General features: G+C 48.4%; 1 protein-coding gene across 1 annotated transcript in view; it reads right to left on the bottom strand.

Annotated features, from left to right (window-relative positions):
- LOC147700971 (transmembrane protease serine 5-like) overlaps window positions 1–19,215 on the bottom strand; it is a 257,795-nt gene that overhangs the window by 110,915 nt on the left and 127,665 nt on the right. The window contains exon 8 of the mRNA XM_086929282.1: window positions 17,327–17,446. Coding sequence (XP_086785408.1) covers window positions 17,327–17,446 — 120 coding nt within the window. The remainder of the gene's footprint in view (window positions 1–17,326; window positions 17,447–19,215) is intronic.

Raw genomic sequence — 19,215 nt, 5'->3', positions numbered from 1 at the left:
CCTAGAATTCTAAAAAGTATCGGTCATTTTATAGGACCTTATCTGTCCAAATTGTTTAACCAAATGTTGGCACAAGTATCCTTCCCTTCTGTTTGGAAACAGACCTGCATCCTTCCTCTCTTGAAAAAATCTAATCTTAATGCAAATTGATCCTACCAACTATAAACCCATTGCTAGAATTCCTTTACCTGCAAAAATAATAAAGAAAATCATAAATACCGAACTCTCTGCTTTTATCACCGATACCGAGGTTCTGGACCATAGTCAATTTGGTTTTAGAACCAATAAGAGTACGGAAACGGCTTTGATAAAAAACCATAGAAGAAATTCGATCTTCTTTAGATAGCGGTGGGTCAGCAGTTCTTATACTTCTAGACCTATCCGCTGCATTTGATACTGTAGATCACAATCTTCTGGTGCAACATTTAAAGACAACAGGAATTGGAGGAGCTGCTCTCCACCTTTTGACCTCTTTTTTGTCAGATAGAGCTCAATCTGTTCATCTGGGCAATTTTAAATCAACACCCTTCACACTGCTTTGTGGGGTCCCGCAGGGTTCTTCGTTGAGCCCAATGCTTTTTAATATTTATGTGGCGGAATAGGCCCCTTTAATCAGAAGCTTCAATCTGATTCCTACCACCTATGCCGATGATACCCAACTGGTTATCTTGACAGTGGACAAAGACAACAATCATTCCACTAAGCTCCATGATCGTATGATCCAACTAAGTACCTGGATGAGTGATCACTGCCTGAACTTAAACTCAACCAAGACAGAAGTGATCATGTTAGGGAATCTCTTTCCACCCTGGTCCCCTGAGTGGTGGCAGGATAATCTCGGCCCCTCATCTACACCTGTGACCAAAGCCAAAAACGTGGGAGTTATCATAGATAAGTTGAGTTTAAAACCTCAAGTATCTGAAGTGGTGTCCTCTGCATATTTTATGTTAAAAATCTTAAGGAAAATATGTCCTTTTATTCCTCTAAAATCTAGAAAGACAGTGGTTACTTCGCTAGTCCTACCCAAACTAGATTATTGCAATGGCCTATATATTAACATCCAGTCTACTCTTCTCAAATAACTGCAAACGGTACGACATGCCGCTGCAAGACTCGTAATGGACATACCTAAATATCAGTCAGGTAGAAAAGAGATTCAGAAGCTTCATTGGCTGCCAGTTGCCCAAAGGGTAAACTTTAAAGCTTTGTGTATAGCTCACAAAGCCCTTGTAAAGAAGGCCCAACATTTTTATGGGAGCTTTTTAAATGGTATATCCCTAACAGATCCTTGAGATCTGCAAACACTGATCTGGCCAGGATAAGAAAGGTGAATTGGGGAGATAGGCGCTTCAGCTATAATACTTCAAAGGAGTGGAACTCCCTCCCACAACACTTGAGGGAAATTCCAACGCTCCTTGAGTTTAGAAAGCACTGAAAACATGGCTCTTCTAGTACTATTGGTCTGCAACACAGTATGGAGTACCAGAAGCACCAAGACACCTAAGGGTATACGTGAGCTATACAAATTGATAATAACATAACATAACAAGCATTGAAAATGCAATAGGTCTCGCCTTTGATTAAGTTAAAGTCATTTGCTTTGCTAACGGTATTGTATAGCAAAGATAATGGTTTTAACTTAATCAAAGGCAAGACCTATTGCATTTTTTATGTTGGGTTTATTTAGGGGTATTGGAAGTGACATCACAAGGTATTTGACAATCTACCCATTTGACCTCTTGGCTCATCATCAGAACTCCTATCTTCTGCTAAGGGATATGGTGAGGGCAAAGAATTTTGTTTACAATCTAGTCTTGCCTTAGTGGCTCCTGGGATGGGACAAAGTGGCTGGGATGCCAAAGGGCTGGTCAGGATAACATTGTCTACCCCTGAATGTCACTAATGATATTCGGGCGCTGAATGGGAGGAAAGCAGCTCGTGCCCTGCGAGTCCTTTGGAAGGCGCGCGTGAAGTCCTGTCAGCGGCACAGTCGCCGATCCCACACTGACAGGGCCCAGCCTTGTCTGAGGAGAGACTGGCCTATTGACACTGCCAGCCCAGTGCGCGCCTGCGGAAATGAGGAACTCATCACCTCTTAAACCCTTTAGGGATGTGCCCCATCATGGACGGACGCCCACCTGGGGCAAAAAGTACATGAGTCACATAAATGCATAAAATACAACATATAAAATCGCCTCTTTTCAGTTCCACAGTTATAGAAGTGATTTATACGGTAAAACAGCTCAAAGTGAAAACCCCTCCATTCCACAGCAGAGCTGCTTCACATCCCCTGTATGAGGAGGGGAGCCGTATTACAGGATTGCTGCGCCACGTAAGACAGACATTCTCCTTCACAGTACGCAGAGACACGTCATCGTGAATAGTCGTCTGGGCCTCTTTCTGTGTATTTTATATTTATATCAACAGTGCCATTTTTTTCACACCTTTAGGCAGCGTTTGGTCAGTCGATCTTCAGGCTTGTGCTAATCATTAACCCCTGCATTGGCTAGGCTCCTGAGAGACACAATTTCTGGTGTCCCTATCTTCTGGATGCAGATAGGGGTTTTTCCTCCCTCCATTAGTCCTAGAGTGGGACTGCATAGACTGTGAGTGACTTTGAGGGACTTTGTATTGTGTTTTATTGACTCCTGTGCCCGGCACTACTCCCAACCGACGCCCTTTTCTGGGCTGATAATTGAGCATCCATCTGGGGATTTTGATCAGAATTTTTATTCTATTTTGAATATGGCAGAATTCGACTGCTATCAGGAGGAGGCTGCTGCGTGCGATGGGCAGGGTGACGATGAATACTACGAGGAAGAGTCCATGGAGGACATTATTGATAAGAAACTTGATGCTAAATTAGATAAGGCCCTGGAATTGCTTGTTCCTGCTGCTCCCCAAACCCTCCCTCCCTCTAACTCTGACCAGGTCCCTGCTCCCCCGGCGCGTGAGTCCTCTGGGTCCTACTGGCTTAATGTCCATTCCTATGCTAAATTATACAAGTCCAAAGAAAGCGCCAAAGATGCCGCTCCTTCCCTTCCCCTTCCACAGTCCACTCCTATCCCTGTTGTGGATACTACTACTGATACAGGTACTGACACAGATTCCTCCCAGGCTTCCAAACCTCGCAAAGAAGCGTAAGCATGCTTCCTCTCTGTTATCCCTTCCCCCGTGGTGGCGGAATACTCATCAACTCAGGAACCAGAAACTGGGAAACCCCACGTTTCGCGTACAAAAGAACCAAGAACTTAAAGGACCAATTGGTGTCTACCAGACCAAGGGAGAACCCCAGCCCCACAGAAAACACGATCTTGAACGCTTGGGGCCTACCGAAACTTACTGGCCACCAACCGTGCAACAATTGCAACGTTTGCCACCTGACATCCCCTTCTAAAACCCTTTCCCTGGAAAACGGCAAAACCTGGACACAGCGCCAATTCACCACCTGTAACTCGTCCAACTTAGTGTACCTCATAACGTGCAGGTGCGGCCTGAGGTACATTGGCATGACAACCCGAAAAGTCAAGATAAGAATTACTGAACATAGGAGTACCATCCGTTGCGGAAAAAACATAAGTAAACTCACGGAACACTTCCTTACCCATAACCACACCCCGAATGACTTCACCTGGACAGTCATCGAACAATTTGATGTGACACACTTCAATAAAAAGGCCCTCCTTGTGAAGGAACAGCGCTGGATATACCGCCTGTCCACGCATATAGATGGGCTGAACGACTCCATGCCATGGAATTCATTGACAACCTGAGCCATTTACCTCACTTTAACACACGTTTATGAGTGGCTCCAACCATGATATCTGAAACCCATCTTTGCCCCCAGGTTGACCACACTCATCGTGTAATCTTGTAAGACTTAATGTACATTATTGAACTGCAGGTCATCTTACCATGCGCTCCACATGCGCTGGTAGGATGAGCAACCCCTACCTACCTCGTTACACTATAAACAAAAGCTCTGTTCCCCCAATATCTCGGTATCCCAGTTTGCACCTAATAAGAAATACACTTACAGTTAGCATAAAACGCACACTGCTACCCTAACTGTATTCAAATAGACCACACATCGCGGTTCTGTTTTTCCTTTATTCAATTTCCCATAATCTCGCGATGCAACACGTATGCGCACCATCGCGGCACTACTTTCGTAGTACCGTTGCCCACAGCGCATGCGCATATATCACTGATCCCGCACACATGCGCAGGGTACTAGATGACTCAGCGCTATGAGCGTGACCACACCATCTTCTATTTGTAATCTAGCTCCAGGTGCTGTGAATCATACGGGCTACTTAAACCTGACCAGCGGCCCCATTCATTTACCCGGGACACCACAGCAGGACAACAGGTCTAAGGAGCACGCAGATCGGCAATTCCGTGAGTAAAACACTGTCCTACCACTACGATCTAGGTAAGCAGCAGCAGTTTCCTCCCTACAGGTTTGGCGCTAACCTCTGCCTTTCTCAACAAAATCTAGGGTCTTTTCTCCCTGCCAGGTGATCCAAGGAAGCTTTAACAGCAAACAGCAAGTGTGAGGAAAACGTATTATACTTACCTGTACCTCACCCAGCACTTACCCCGCTGTTTAGCCCACCACCCACAAACCGATTTTACGCTTAAAAACTACACCAGCCATGCAATTAGCATGCCCACGTTTTTCTGCGGGTTCTAGGTCGTTCACACACCTTAGCAGCCGGCAATACGTTGTGTTCCTAAACTTATCATGCTAACTGACTCCACCCTGTACGTCTGTCTGTGTCATTTATATTATGTGTACAGTAAAGCAGAGGGAATCCCCCTCTAACACGTAACGCACCTTAGCGAGTGCGACAATGTAAGGGGGTACCCCTGGTGCCCCCAGGTGAGACAGTAACCTATGACCCCTCCCTCTTGTTTTTACAGCCCCCGCTTCCTCCCTCGTGGAACCGGTTCGAGGAACGTTACAGCTGTGACGAGGAAGAGACTGACTGCGGCCTCTTTAACTGGTACGGCGGGACTGTGGAGGCGGGGCCCGACTCCGCCTTAAAAGAAGAAGGAGAACAGGTACAGGTGTGTCTATACACCGGAGGAGCAGTCAGCAGAAGGAGAGGTGCGGCGTGGAGCAAGTGGGAAGAGAGCAGCGAAACGTGGGAAGAGGACGAGGTGCAGGAGGCATCGCTAGACGGAAGAGAAAGGCGAGAAGCATCGACTACTGAGGAGGAGGATAGGAGAGAAGTCCGGAGATTCGGAGATGTGATAAGAGAGCCGACGGCATCAGGAGAGGCGAGACCAACACCGGAGGCAGGCGGGGACGGAGGAACACCAGAAGCCAATCCCCGTGAGCAGGAGTATCGAGAGAGAACCGAGGCAGAGGCCGGACCGAGAGAGGACGGCGCACAGAAGCCAGGAGGCCACCGATCCCACGAGCTGCCCAGCGGCTCCCCTGGAGGGGTGTGGCTCACAGAGGTGCGTGCTCGTATAGCGGGTTGGGTGGGGAGGAAGGCTAAACGCAAAAGTCAACCCGGATCCCTTTTTGTTAGAGTTGTAAAATAACACGGAGTTCACGTCCCTCACTTCCACTAGTGTGTGTTGAGCACCGGGTTCTCCTCACATCCCCCCCTCCTGGGTTGCACTAGTATAACAGACAGCTGTCCTGATACATACCTCTCTTGTCTTTCCCTACCGGTGGAGCCAAGGCCAAGACGGAGCTGGAAAGTATCGAAAGACGGCGGACGCTGACAAGGAGATGGGAGGAAGGGGTGATCACAAAGAGTCGGAGAGAAAGAAGCCGTTCCCCTAGGAGAACAGTACCAAGAAAAACTTGTACAGACTATCTTTTGACTCAAATAAAGCCAAGTGGTTTAGTAACCAAAACACGTCTCCTGCCTATCCCTGTCCTGCCTGTTACAGTGGTGGAGAATGCGGGCACAGGGACCATCTGCTTAACGAAGATGGAAGAGGTTGTACAGAGCCTGGTGAAGGGACAGGAAAGAATAGAATGGGCCATACAACAGCAGCTCCTGTCAGCGGATGCAGACCGCTAGATAATGAAAGCAGCGATGGCCGCCCGCGCCCTTGACCCGCCCGTTATAGCCGGACCAGTAGCACTAGGGGCACCCTCCCAACACATCAGCGGGGTGTCCTTGCAGAAGTATAAGCCGGGAGAGGACCCAGACTCCTTCCTGCTTAATTTCGAGAGAGCCGCCGAGCCTGCGGGTGGCCTATGGCCAAATGGCCGTTCTTCCTTGCTCCCCTACTGGTGGGCGAGGCCCAGGCTGCCTACCAGGGGCCAATCCGACGGGAGATACCGCCTATACGGACATTAAGCGAATAATATTGGATCACTTGGGCCTGGATCAGGAGGCCTACCGCCTAAGGTTCAGGAAAGAGAGGGGCGTGCCGGTTGAAACCTCTAAAATATTGTTTGTGAGGTTGAAAATGGCGGCCGACAAGTGGTTGACCCCTAATCTCTGTACCAAGGAAGAGATTATGGATCGGGTGTATCTCGAGCAATTCTTGGAGGCCCTTCCTTTTGCGACTCAGCGGTGGTTGAGGCAACACCACCACCTCACCACAGCCAAAGCAGTGGACATGGCAACCACCTTTTCACGGGTCCAACCTAGGCTCTCTCAGCTGTGGGAAAATGAGAGACACAAACCTAGTGTCAAATTGGAAAAGAAACTCCTAAAAGTCCCGGAGCCAAGCAAGACAAGGCCATGGAGACCCAAAGGTCCCCCGCATAGTGGGCCACAATGCTTTGACTGCGGTGCATGGGGCCATATAGCCCGACTATGTCCAAGGAGGAGACAGCCCGAGGAACCCATGGAAGTGGGCTATCTTCCCCGGTTGGTGATGTATTCAACTGAGATGGGTCATGCGTTCCGAGTAAGTGTAGGGGTAAACGGTACCTCCCTCCAAGCCCTACTAGATTCCGGTTGTAGGCAGTCAGTTGTACACGTAAAGCCCGACCAGATAGTAACCAAGGAGCAGGTGAATATCCGTTGTGTACACGGGGATGTTAGACCCTACCCGATAGCCCTATTGCCTATACAACCCCAAGGTAGCAGACCACATACCATCAGAGTAGGGGTGTTGGCCACTCTTCCAGAGGACCTTATTATAGGCACAGATAACCCCGAGTTTCTGGATATGTTCAACCGAAGTCTGAAGACAGGGAAGACACCAACCCGGGTACAGACACCGAAACAGCCTATCCCCGCTCTTGTGTCCTCCGAACCATGGATACTAGATCGCAGTTTTAGGTTCTCACAGACAAACGACGCCACCCTATTCAACGCTTGGGAAGCCGCCGAGAGGACCCAGGACCAGGACCCTATCCTGTATCCCAGGTTTTTTGTGAAGAATGACCTGCTGTACAGACAAGGACAGAAGGATGATCCAGAACAACTGTTAGTACCGGTGTCCTTTAGGGAACAGGTACTTTTCTATTCCCATGCGCATTTGGTGGCCGGACACACAGGAGCAGAAAAAAACACCCAAAATATACTCCGCCATTTCTACTGGCCGGGTATCTACAAAGATACCATGATGTATTGCCAGGAGTGCGAAGTATGTCAAAAGCGGAATATGACCCGCCCTCCGGCCATTCCCCTGCAACCTTTACCCATTATAGGGGTTCCCTTTGAGCGGGTGGGAATGGATCTCATCGGACCCTTACCCAAAACACGCAAGGGGTTCCAATACGTGCTTGAATGAAATGAAATGAAATGAAATGAAATGAAATTTGATTTGTAGAGCGCATGGCTGCCCGAAAGCGTCCCAGCGCTTGCTTAGGGAACCCGTCCTGGTATTCCCCTGCGAGATAACCCATTACTGGGCATCCCCAAGGTGAAAGCCAGGCATCCCGCTGCGAGGGGCCGTTGTGGAGATTAAGCAAGCTATTGCTCAGAGTTACAGAGTGGGACTCCATGATTGGAATAGGCACCGAGGCGAGAATTGTCAGGTCCGGGGAAATTTGAGCCCAAGACCCGCCGAGGCGAGGAATTGAACCCTGGTCCGGGCCAGACCTCTGCATCAGGGTCTGCCGCTCCAACCACTTGAGCCACACTTCTCTGCTTGTGATGGTGGACTACGCTACAAGGTTCCCAGAGGCCTTCCCCTTGACTACGACCACGACCAAACAGATAGCAGATAAAATGCTGGAGTTGTTTTCACGAGTGGGGTTCCTCAAAGAAATCCTCACGGACCAGGGAACCCCCTTTGTTTCCCGATTAATGAAGGAGGTATGCCAACTGCTGCACATCCAACAGATCCGGACTGCTGTGTACCACCCCCAAACCGACAGTCTCGTCGAACGCTATAACCGAACCCTGAGGAGCACTCTGAGGAAAATGTTGGAGGTCAATGGGACCGAGTGGGATCAAGTGCTGCCGTTAGCCTTATACATGTTTAGGGGACAAAAACAAAGCAGCCTGGGATTCTCCTCTTTTGAACTGTTGTACGGCAGACAACCTCGCTCGCTCCTCGAGATGATCAAAGAGGCCTGGGATAAAGAGACCCCAGAGGAGACAGTGAAAACCTTGGAATACGCCCGTTACCTGAGATCCAAGATTGGAAAGTTGAGAGACTTAGCCTATACCAATCTGGAGCGAAATCAACAAAAACAAAAGACTTTTTATGACAAAGGAAAACGGTGGAGAAAACCTCAGATAGGAGACTGGGCGTTGGTGCTGTTACCCTCCTCTACTCAGGAGTTCAAAGCCGAATGGGGAGGACCGTATCGGGAAGTCGCCACTATTGGAAACACCAGCTACCGACTACAGATCACACCATGAAAGGTCCAAGTCTATCACATCAACATGTTGAAAAAATGGTTGGGTTCCCCTCCCGTGGGGGTTCATTTGATGGACTCCAAACCCCCAGAGAACCCCAGCACCCTGGACCAACTAGTGATAAACGAAGACCTGATGGAAGAGGAAAGAAAGGACTTGAGGAAAACCTTACAGGAGCACGCTGAGGTGTTCTCAGACATTCCAGGCAGAACCTCCCTTGCAGAGCATCAAATACAGACACATCCCGGAAAGATCGTGAAGATACGACCATATCGCATCCCCGAAGCAAGACGAAGAGGGATCAAACAGGAGGTACAAGACATGCTGAGCCTGGGAGTCATCCGCCCCTCGAAGAGCAACTGGTCCAGCCCCATCGTGATGATTCCAAAACCGGACGGGTCATGCCGATTCTGCATGGATTTTAGGGCCCTCGACGAGATCTCGATGTTTGACGCTTACCCTATACTGAGAATCGACGAACTGATCGAAAAACTAGGAGAGTCCAGGTACATCAGTACGATAGACTTAACAAAGGGGTATTGGCAAGTACCCCTTAAAGAAGAAGATCGACACAAGACTGCCTTTTCAAACGAGGACGGACACTTCGAGTTTACGGTGTTACCGTTTGGCCTCCACGGCGCCCCCGCCACCTTCCAAAGGTTAATGAATACGGTCTTAAAGGAATTAACGTCCTTTACCTCTGCGTATCTAGACGACATTGTGGTCTTCAGCCCAGACTGGGTAACACACCTGACCCACCTGTAAATGTAAATGTAAATGTGCTGGACTTGTAAAGCGCACAGCTGCCCGTAAGCGTCCCGGCGCTTGCTTAGGGAACCCGTCCTGGTATTCCCCTGTGAGAAACCACGGCAGGGTGTCCACAAGGTGAAAGCCAGGCATCCCGCCGCGAGGGGCCGTAGTGGAGATTAAGCAAGCTATTGCCCCGAGTCGCAGAGTGTGACCCCGTGAGTTGAGTAGGCACCAGAGCGAGAATTGTCGAGTCCGTGGAATTTTGAGCCCGAGACCCGCCGAGGCAGGGAAACGAACCCTGGTCCACGGTCGATCTCAGCTTCCGGGTCTGCCGCCTCTAACCACTGAGCCACGCTTCTCCACACCTGCACCAAGTGTTTGCAACCCTGGGTAGAGTGGGCCTGAAAATCAACGCCAAGAAATCAAGGATGGCGTTCCAGTGGGTGAAATACCTAGGATATATTCTAGGACATGGTCTAATCGAGCCCCAAATCGAAAAAATCAGCGCTATAGCCGAAACTCCTTTTCCTAACACCAAGAAGGAAATGAGAGCGTTTTTAGGGCTGATCGGATACTACCGACGTTTCATTCCCCAATTCGCCCAGGTAGCGGCTCCCCTCACAGACACGTTACAAAGCAGGTTTCCTGAAAAAACCCTGAACATCCCCACTCCAGAGATGCTGAGAGCCTTCACTTCCCTGAAGAGAAGTATTACATCCACTCCGATCCTGACATCCCCAGACTTTACTTGTCCCTTTTCCCTACACACGGACGCCTCAGACTATGGGATAGGGGCGGCGTTGTCTCAGGTGGGGGAGGACGGGGCTGACCATCCCATCCTATACATAAGTAGGAAGCTTTTCCCGAGGGAGTTGAAGTATTCAACAGTTGAAAAGGAATGTTTAGCGATCCGGTGGGCTGTCGACAAATTGGCATACTATTTGGAGGGGAGACCGTTTGCCCTTTATACTGACCATGCCCCCCTTCAATGGATGGCCCGAAACAAATCTAACAATGCTCGGGTCATGCGTTGGTTCCTGGCCCTACAACCTTACGCCTTCACAGTACATCACAAAAAAGGCATCGACAATAAAGAGGCCGACTTTCTATCTCGACATCCCCTTCCCGAACGGAAGAGTCCAGGGGGGGAGGTATGTAAGGGGGTACCCCTGGTGCCCCCATGTGAGAAAGTAACCTATGACCCCTCCCTCTTGTTTTTACAGCCCCCGCTTCCTCCCTCGTGGAACCGGTTCGAGGAATGTTACAGCTGTGACGAGGAAGAGACTGACTGCGGCCCCTTTAACTGGTACATTGGGACTGTGGAGGCGGGGCCCGATTCCGCCTTAAAAGAAGAAGGAGAACAGGTACAGGTGTGTCTATACACCGGAGGAGCGGTCAGCAGAAGGAGAGGTGCGGCGTGGAGCAAGTGGGAAGAGAGCAGCGAAGCGTGGGAAGAGGACGAGGTGCAGGAGGCATCGCTAGACGGAAGAGAAAGGCGAGAAGCATCGACTACGGAGGAGGGGGATAGGAGAGAAGTCTGGAGATTCGGAGACGTGATAAGAGAGCCGACGGCATCAGGAGAGGCGAGACCAACACCGGAGGCAGGCGGGGACGGAGGAACACCAGAAGCCAATCCCCGCGAGCAGGAGTATCGAGAGAGAACCGAGGCAGAGGCCGGACCGAGAGAGGACGGCGCACAGAAGCCAGGAGGCCACCGATCCCACAAGCCGCCCAGCCGCTCCCCTGGAGGGGTGTGGCTCACAGAGGTGCGTGCTCGTATAGCGGGTTGGGTGGGGAGGAAGGCTAAACGCAAAAGTCAACCCTGATCCCTTTTTGTTAGAGTTGTAAAATAACACGGAGTTCACGTCCCTCACTTCCACTAGTGTGTGTTGAGGACCGGGTTCTCCTCACATCCCCCCCCCGGGTTGCACTAGTATAACAGACAGCTTTCCTGATAAATACCTCTCTTGTCTTTCCCTACCGGTGGAGCCAAGGCCAAGACGGAGCCGGAAAGTATCGAAAGACAGCGGACTTTGACAAGGAGACGGGAGGAAGGGGTGATCACAAAGAGTCGGAGAGAAAGAAGCCGTTCCCCTAGGAGAACAGTACCAAGAAAAACTTGTACAGACTATCTTTTGACTCAAATAAAGCCAAGTGGTTTAGTAACCAAAACACGTCTCCTGCCTATCCCTGTCCCGCCTGTTACAGACACATTTTTAAACAACATCGCAATCACTTAAAATATTTATTTGCACCTTCACATACTCATTGGTCCTGAGGAAAGCCAGTTGTAAAGAAAAGGCCTGGCTGAAACATGTAGACCACACAGGACGAAGGAGGTCATAATTTACTCCAACTCGTCCGTTTGCCTTTTCAGTTGCTAACAGGGGCCCAGTCATTAAAGTCTATCCATTTACCCTCGGATACTGGGACCCACTGTATAGCTTTTAACCATCACCTTTCACACTCACCAACACTGCATACTCAGCAAATATACCAGCTCCTCAGTAATCTGGAGTCGAAGCACACCCGGGACACATTCGGTGTCACTGTGGTGGGCCCGATGATGAAGCATGCCACCAACTAGGTTGGTGGGTGAGGGCTTCATGACCAAACCAAATGGTTTGCCCACATACGTACCCATTGAGTCTCCTTTCACAACCTAGCTAGTCCTCCTTGATAATCTACACTACGGAATACTTACAGACCCACCTGCTTAAGGGTTTCGACAAGGAAGTCAGGGCTCACCAAAAGTCAGAATGTCCCCGCCCAGACTTAGCCCACAAGGTGGCTCTCACCCCCGACATAGATACCTCGATGACCACCTTTCTAGAGAAATATAAAAAGGATCCCAAGAAGGGGATTGATTGTGCCCTCCGGGCATGCCAAGATAAGGTCCTCGACCATTCGGGCCCTTTGGCAAAGATTCTTGAATTGGCCCTCCAGGCTCAGGAGACAGAAGACGTCATCCATCCCGAGGTTGGGCACAAAGAGCAATTTGCATGTTAGGGAACGCTAACTGCGCCCTGGCTTCGGAACGACAGAAATCCGTCCTGCTCAGGATTAATCCACAGTTGGTGGAGTTGGCCTCATCGGAACCGGGGCCCTTGGCCGAGCGTCAGTTGTTTGGAGACAAATTTGTTAAAGATGTCGCCAAATTTGTAAGCACGTTTGCTTCCCTTGACAAATCTCAGGCCTCCTAAAAGAGAGTGCTACACCAGGTCTCTGGTAGGGTTGGGCGTGGCAGAGGACGCTCGACCGGCCGCTACTCAAACCCAAGTCCTCAGAAAGGATACGCCCCCAGGCGTGGCAGAGGTTACACCCAAGAACCGAGCAGGCTGGTTTCTATCCGTCCAGATCGCACGTCTATAGAGGCCGCTTTAACCGGGGTGTCAACCGAGGATATAAGAATTTCGACAATCAATCCTCTGGTAAGTCCTGTGTGTCCATTGATTCCCCTAGGGGGCAGGTTGTTACATTTTGTGCTCAATTGGACGAACCTCACTTCGGATGTTTGGGTCCTTCAGACCGTACAGGGTTACCAGATAGAATTGTTGGAGTGTCCCCGTCAGGTGTTTCCCCCTCGCCATCTCCTTTTTTCCCATCAAGAAAAGTGTTTTATAGACTCAGAACTAGAAGAGCTTTTGGCCAAAGAGGCTATTGCCGTGGGAGACTTCATCCCCGAAGGATTTTGCAGCAACGTCTTTTTGGTTCAGAAGGAAGGAAGGCGGCGGTCAGCGTCTAGTGTTGAACTTAAGAGATTTCCATCCATATGTGGTGTATCGACACTTCAAGATGGAGGGTATCCATCTTTTGAGGGATCTCCTGCTAGAGGAGGACTAGATGGTCTGGCTGGACTTGAAGGATGCCTACCTTACTGTCCCAGTTTACTCCTCACATCAAAAATTCTTGCAATTTCAATGGAAAGGGTAGTGGTACCGATATCGCACTCTTCCATTTGGTCTCTCATCGGCCCCGTGGGTATTCACCAAGCTCCTCAAGCCTGTTGTCTCCTGTCTCCAGGAGATGGGGGTGAGCCTTATTATGTACTTAGATGACATGTTGATTCTGGCGCAGGATTGGAATCTCCTCCTCACACACTTGGAGTGGACGATGTCCCTGTTACAGAATCTGGGGTTTGTCATCAACGCCAAGAAATCAGTGATGATACCGAGTCAGCAAATGGAATTTCTGAAATTCTTGATAGGCCCAGTTTCTGCGCAGACCCTCCTTCCACCGAGCAAGATCAGGTCCATAAAGAGGGCGATCAGATCCACTTTGTCCAAAGAAATGATTTCCTTGAGGGTTCTAGCGACATTTGTGGGTCTTCTTGCGTCCTCGATCCAGGCCATTTTCCAGGGTCCCTTGCACTACACTACAGGGCCCTTCAGAGACTCAAGATCTTTTATATTCAAAAGAGGTTCCACTACGACCATCTCATTCCCTTATCCCCGGAAGCTCGAGAGGAGCTTTATTGGTGGTTGGAACACATGACGGCCTGGAATGAGCGAGCAATTTTCGGCGGTGCCCCGGACGTGGTTGTCGAATCCGACACCAGCCAATGGGGCACTCGTTGTAGAGAATTTACCACAGGAGGATGGTGGTCAGCAGAAGAACTAAAGTTGCACATAAATTGCCTAGAGTTGTTGGCAGGGTCCTTTGCCATCAGATCTATCTCACCCCTGAAAAGCAATTGTTGCATCCTGCTTCGAATGGACAATGTCTCAGCGGTGAGATACATCAATCGACTAGGGGGGACAAAGTCCTGCATGCTAGTCCACATAGTTAAGGAGTTCTGGCATTTCTGCCTAGATCGCAAGATCTCTGTTGTGGCAGAATATCTCCCGGGGAAGCTCAATCACGTAGCGGATTGGAATTCCAGGTTCCTACGAGATTACAGCGATTGGAGACTTCATCCCTTGCTTTTTGCACAGATCATGGATATGCGAGGCCCATGCCAGATAGACCTGTTTGCCTCTCGCCTCAATGCCCAACTTCCCCTGCTCTTCAGTTGGAGACCGGATCCGATGGCGATGGGAACGGACGTGTTCCTTCACCATTGGAGGCATCAGAGGAACTATGCATTTCCTCAGTTTGCTCTGATCCAGAGGGTGGCAGCCTTTGTCCATCGGCAGGGGGCTTCATTAGTGTTGGTGATGCCGTTTTGGACGGCTCAGTTGTGGTTTCCCACAATGTTGGAGTTATCTGTGGATCTTCCGTTCCCCCGACTGGTCCTGCAGAATCAGTTAACGCTGATGGTGTGGACATACTCAGGAGACATGAGAGCATTGCAGGACTTTCACAGGCAGCTGCCAACTTTATACAGCAAGCGCGGGCTTCTTCCATCCTGATGATGGTAAGCCTGTGGGGATGCATCCCCTGGTTTGTAAGTTACTCAAGGGAGTCCGGGTGGCTAACCCTCCCCAGCCCTGGTATGCCACTTTATGGGATGTTTCTAAAGTTCTCTCCCTTCTGCAATCCTGGCCGGATAATGTTGATTTGTCTTTGAAGAATGTGATCACAAGACGGACTAAGACCATGTCCCGTTCAGTGGAGTATCCTTCTTTTCCTCATAATAACAAGTTATGTGTATTACAGTGTTTGAAGTGTTATGAAGAGTGTACTATTGCACACAGATCTGATCATTTGGGTCAATTGTTAATTTCTGTCCAGAAGCCATTCAAACCAGTCTCTGCTGCTACCTTAACTAGGTGGGTTCGATGGGTGATGTCAGAGGCAGGTGTTGACATTTCTGTTTATGGTGCACACTCTGCCAGAGGGGCTATGGACTCCAAAGCCTACTTGTTAGTATCCCGTTTCTGATTCTATGTTTAAAGTTTTTTATTATAAACCTATTTCTCATGTTTCTAATGCTGTGACTGATGAGCTTTGAACCAGCAGAATCAGAAGCTTCCGGTCCTGCTATAGAATACAAAACTTTCTAGCTATCGTGACAAGAATTTTAGATTCTATTAAGAACACGGAGGCGTGGATTATCCCATCCGTTGGGACAGTTTATGCAACTGTGAAGTTGTTTGATGTTATATGGTTCTAACAATGTTATATGCCCACCCGATGAAAACGGATGTTGTGGGTTCCCTTTCTCAATCTTGTTCCTGTTCTAGGAAATGATTCCAATAAGAATTGACTGGGTTCTCCGGATGGAGATACATCGTCTTTGTGACAGAAGCGGATGACTTTGCGTGCTGTGAATTATTCTCCGTTGAGAATTCATAAGGAACTGTTCATCTCTCCGTTGAGAGTTAAGACTTTGGTTGATTCGTTCTTATTGGACTGAGTTCGCGCAAAGAAAGAGGAAGCCAGATTGGTGTCTCTCTACTTTGTATACTTGATTATGCAGTGATTGGCTGTGACATAGGAGGCGTGGTTCAAAGCCTCATGGGTATTGATGTTTTTATTATTGTAGTTTTACTTTCATTGGCTGCTGTGTTTGCAGTAAAGAAATTGAGTAAGCATAGTCCTCGCCTCCGTGTCCTTCATAGAATCTAAAATTCTTGTCGCGATAGCTATAAAATGTTGTATTCTTGTGGTTCAATTAGTTTTCTTCTCACAAAGGAATGCTGGAGCATTAGTAGCTGTGACCTGAACACTCTGATCTTCATAGGTGCATCACATCCGGTTTCACAGGAGGCAGGATGAAAACAAAATGGCGACCCCCAGCTGCACAATATGGCCTCTGCCAAACAGGATAGCATACATATTTAAAAGCAGTGACAGAGGTTAGCCGCAGCAGGATCAGAAGGGTTCATTTGAGATATGGAAATCATAGGAGCTTCTCTTTAAAGCAGCATGTACGTTTGTCTGTTTGTCTGTAACAGTTTGTGTATGACGGGCACCGTGCTAGCTGGGGAGACTGCTGCCAAACCGCTGAATCTCGTATGTGTTCGGTTAGTGAAACAGCCTTTGTAGAAGGGCATGGGAGTGGACCGCGAGGGCAGAGATCAGATCAGTACTACAATGTCATTAATGGAGAAGGCTTCCATGGACGTAGTCTCTTAATATTTGACCTGAAGGTGCGGTGACCCCTCAAAGATGTTGGTAAGGTATTCCAAAGCCTTGGTAGCAAGTCCAGGGCTCGAGTCGGGGTACCACGCGGGTGGACGGCGGCTCCCCACTTACTTTACTGGGTGGACACCGTCCCCAGTGCCCAAAAGCTGCACTTTCAATTATGGTGCTTAGGCTACCATGCTAATTATATCCAGTCGATCCTGGGCCGTGGGCATGACTGCAGTCCTACAGGCATCCAGCTTCTGCAAGTGTTCCCCTTAGCAGCTGCACTCGATCTTCTTGGAGCGCAGCTCTCCCAAGACAGGGTCTTCCTTCTTGGCCTTCATGAAGTCCAGGCACAGCAGATGCACGAAGCAGCAGGAGGACAAAAGCCATGTTCGGAGCACCAGACTGCGGCACGCCTGCAACAGAGACACCTGGCCAATGACTGGGTGTCCGTCTTCCGTGTCAATGCCTAGTAACTGATGTGTAGCGAGCCCTGTAATGAGAGGTGACTACCTTTCGTGGCGTGACCTCACTTCCGATGACACCACCTAACTTTGAGCGTCCCCCCACTTCTTTTTTTCGAAATTATGCCCTGGTAGCAACACAAAATTACAAAACTATATTTTTGCGGTACATATTCACTAAATAAATGTTTGTTAAGTATATTACATATCCTACATATATAATGTTTCAGAACGCGACCCCTGCCACAATATTTCTCACAGTGGACCCAGAATGAATTTACCCTAAACATGACCAGAACTTACACTGGAAGCAGGAAGCTGTCAATGGTTTTGGGCAGGTCTCCACCTCTGTTCACTAAAGCAAAACCATCCAAGCACCAAGGCCCTGGTGAAGGCAGATCTACCGCTTCTGAGTCTATGTGGCTGTAGAAGGTGAAGGAAAAGGTAAAGGTAAAAAATAAAGTACACAATGACTAGGCGTGATAATACAAAGCACACAGAAGTGAGATAATGAAAGCAATAAAACAAAACACTGAAGGCAATAGTAAATATAGCATACAAGGAAGCACAGTGTAAAAAATAGCAAAGCGAAGGGTGCGTGTGAAATGTAAGACACAAATGAGGGAGTAGAAACAGTACAAAAAAGGGAAAGTAATAAAAAGTCTAGAACAAAACGTGTCAGAGATTGAAATAGCAAACCACAAAGTGGGGGAATAACAAAAAAATAAAACACATTCAGAAGAAAACACACACAAAATAGGAAAGGACAAAAGAGAAAATGAGGGATAATGAAAAGGTCAAATCAGAAATATGAAGAACCCTAAAGAGAATTTGCCCTAGGAAGGTAAGACATTGTGGTTTTCATCTTCCTGGGATATGTGGTGGAAAGCCTTGAGGCTTCACCTAAAACAAACTGCTAACTTCTGGAGCATATTGTAATCCATTGATCTCTAATGTCAGATATTAGGGTATGAAGTGGACTAAAAGAAGCAAGGAGACATCAATGAATTAGTGTTGCTGCCCGGAGAAAGATCTATCTTCAGCCTAAATATCCATTTTCTGAACAGAGAAGATGGGTGCCAGGGCAGGGATCAGTGCGGAAGGCCATGCAGAGGTGCCACAGAGGCTCCTGCTGCAGACAATCATTGAAACCTCCAGGATCAGCTGAAGAGAGGAGGGTGAAAGCACCACAGGGAGTTGGATAAGTGTCAGAAAGGGAAGTACAGAATATTATAAACCTCGGCCATAGTTGGACATGTTTAGTAATATATACAACAAGAGCAATTATGGTGAGGTATTCAATAGATAACAATAAGCAGTGAATGAATAGGTGAACCATCATCCAAAAAATGACCATACAAAAACTCAATGTCGAAAATAATTTATATATTGTAGGACATAGACAGGTGTTAAATACATTTTATTATTTATTTATTTTTAGAGTTTTCTATAGCGCGAACCATACCCAAGGTAGGGTAACAGAGCGCTTTACTTAGTGAGCAAGGTATGAATAGCAAATTTGGTACCAACATAGCATACAAAAACAATGCATACAAAGTAACAACAAAGCATAACAGAGTTCGGGGGATAAAAGCAGAGTAGAGAACTGTTCTCAGCAAAAGGAGTCAATTCGAGATTGTGCACGTCCCAGCTTCGAAATATCAATGGACGGAGAGTATAGATGAGTTTGAGGTTGTAAGCTGGCATGGTGTTTGTGCGGATTTTAAGGGAGGAATTTGCTCATCAAGAATGATTTTGCTTCCTTTTTGAAGAGGGGTGTCGAGGCGATTTTTCTGATGATTGTCGGAAGCGAGTTCCAGATTCTTGGCGCCGCTCCAGAAAAAGCTCTGTTGGAGTTTTTAGTCATGTTGAACTGTGAGGGTTTCAGGAGTAGATTATCTGCGCCCCTAGAATGTCTGTTTTCTCCAGATAGTGTACATTTTTGGGCTAGGTACTGGGGGCGTGTTTTGGTGTAGCGCCTTGTGAGTGATGCAAGCCATCTTTAGGTGAATACGAACTTTATAAGGTAGCCAGTTGAGTGCCTTCAGGTGTGGCGATATGTGGTCAAATTTCCTAGATCCTGTTATGAGTCTTGCTGCGGCGTTAAGACAGGCTTTAGAGGGGCTGTAGAGATTTTGGGAAGCCCTGAGAGGGTAGAACATCCGTACTCCAGCCTCGATATGATTAAGGAC

Source organism: Lissotriton vulgaris, chromosome 7, assembly GCF_964263255.1.
Source record: "Lissotriton vulgaris chromosome 7, aLisVul1.2, whole genome shotgun sequence".
Lineage (NCBI taxonomy): Eukaryota > Metazoa > Chordata > Amphibia > Caudata > Salamandridae > Lissotriton > Lissotriton vulgaris.
The sequence above is the reverse complement of the archived record's forward strand: the minus strand, read 5'-3'. Positions and strand labels throughout refer to the sequence as shown.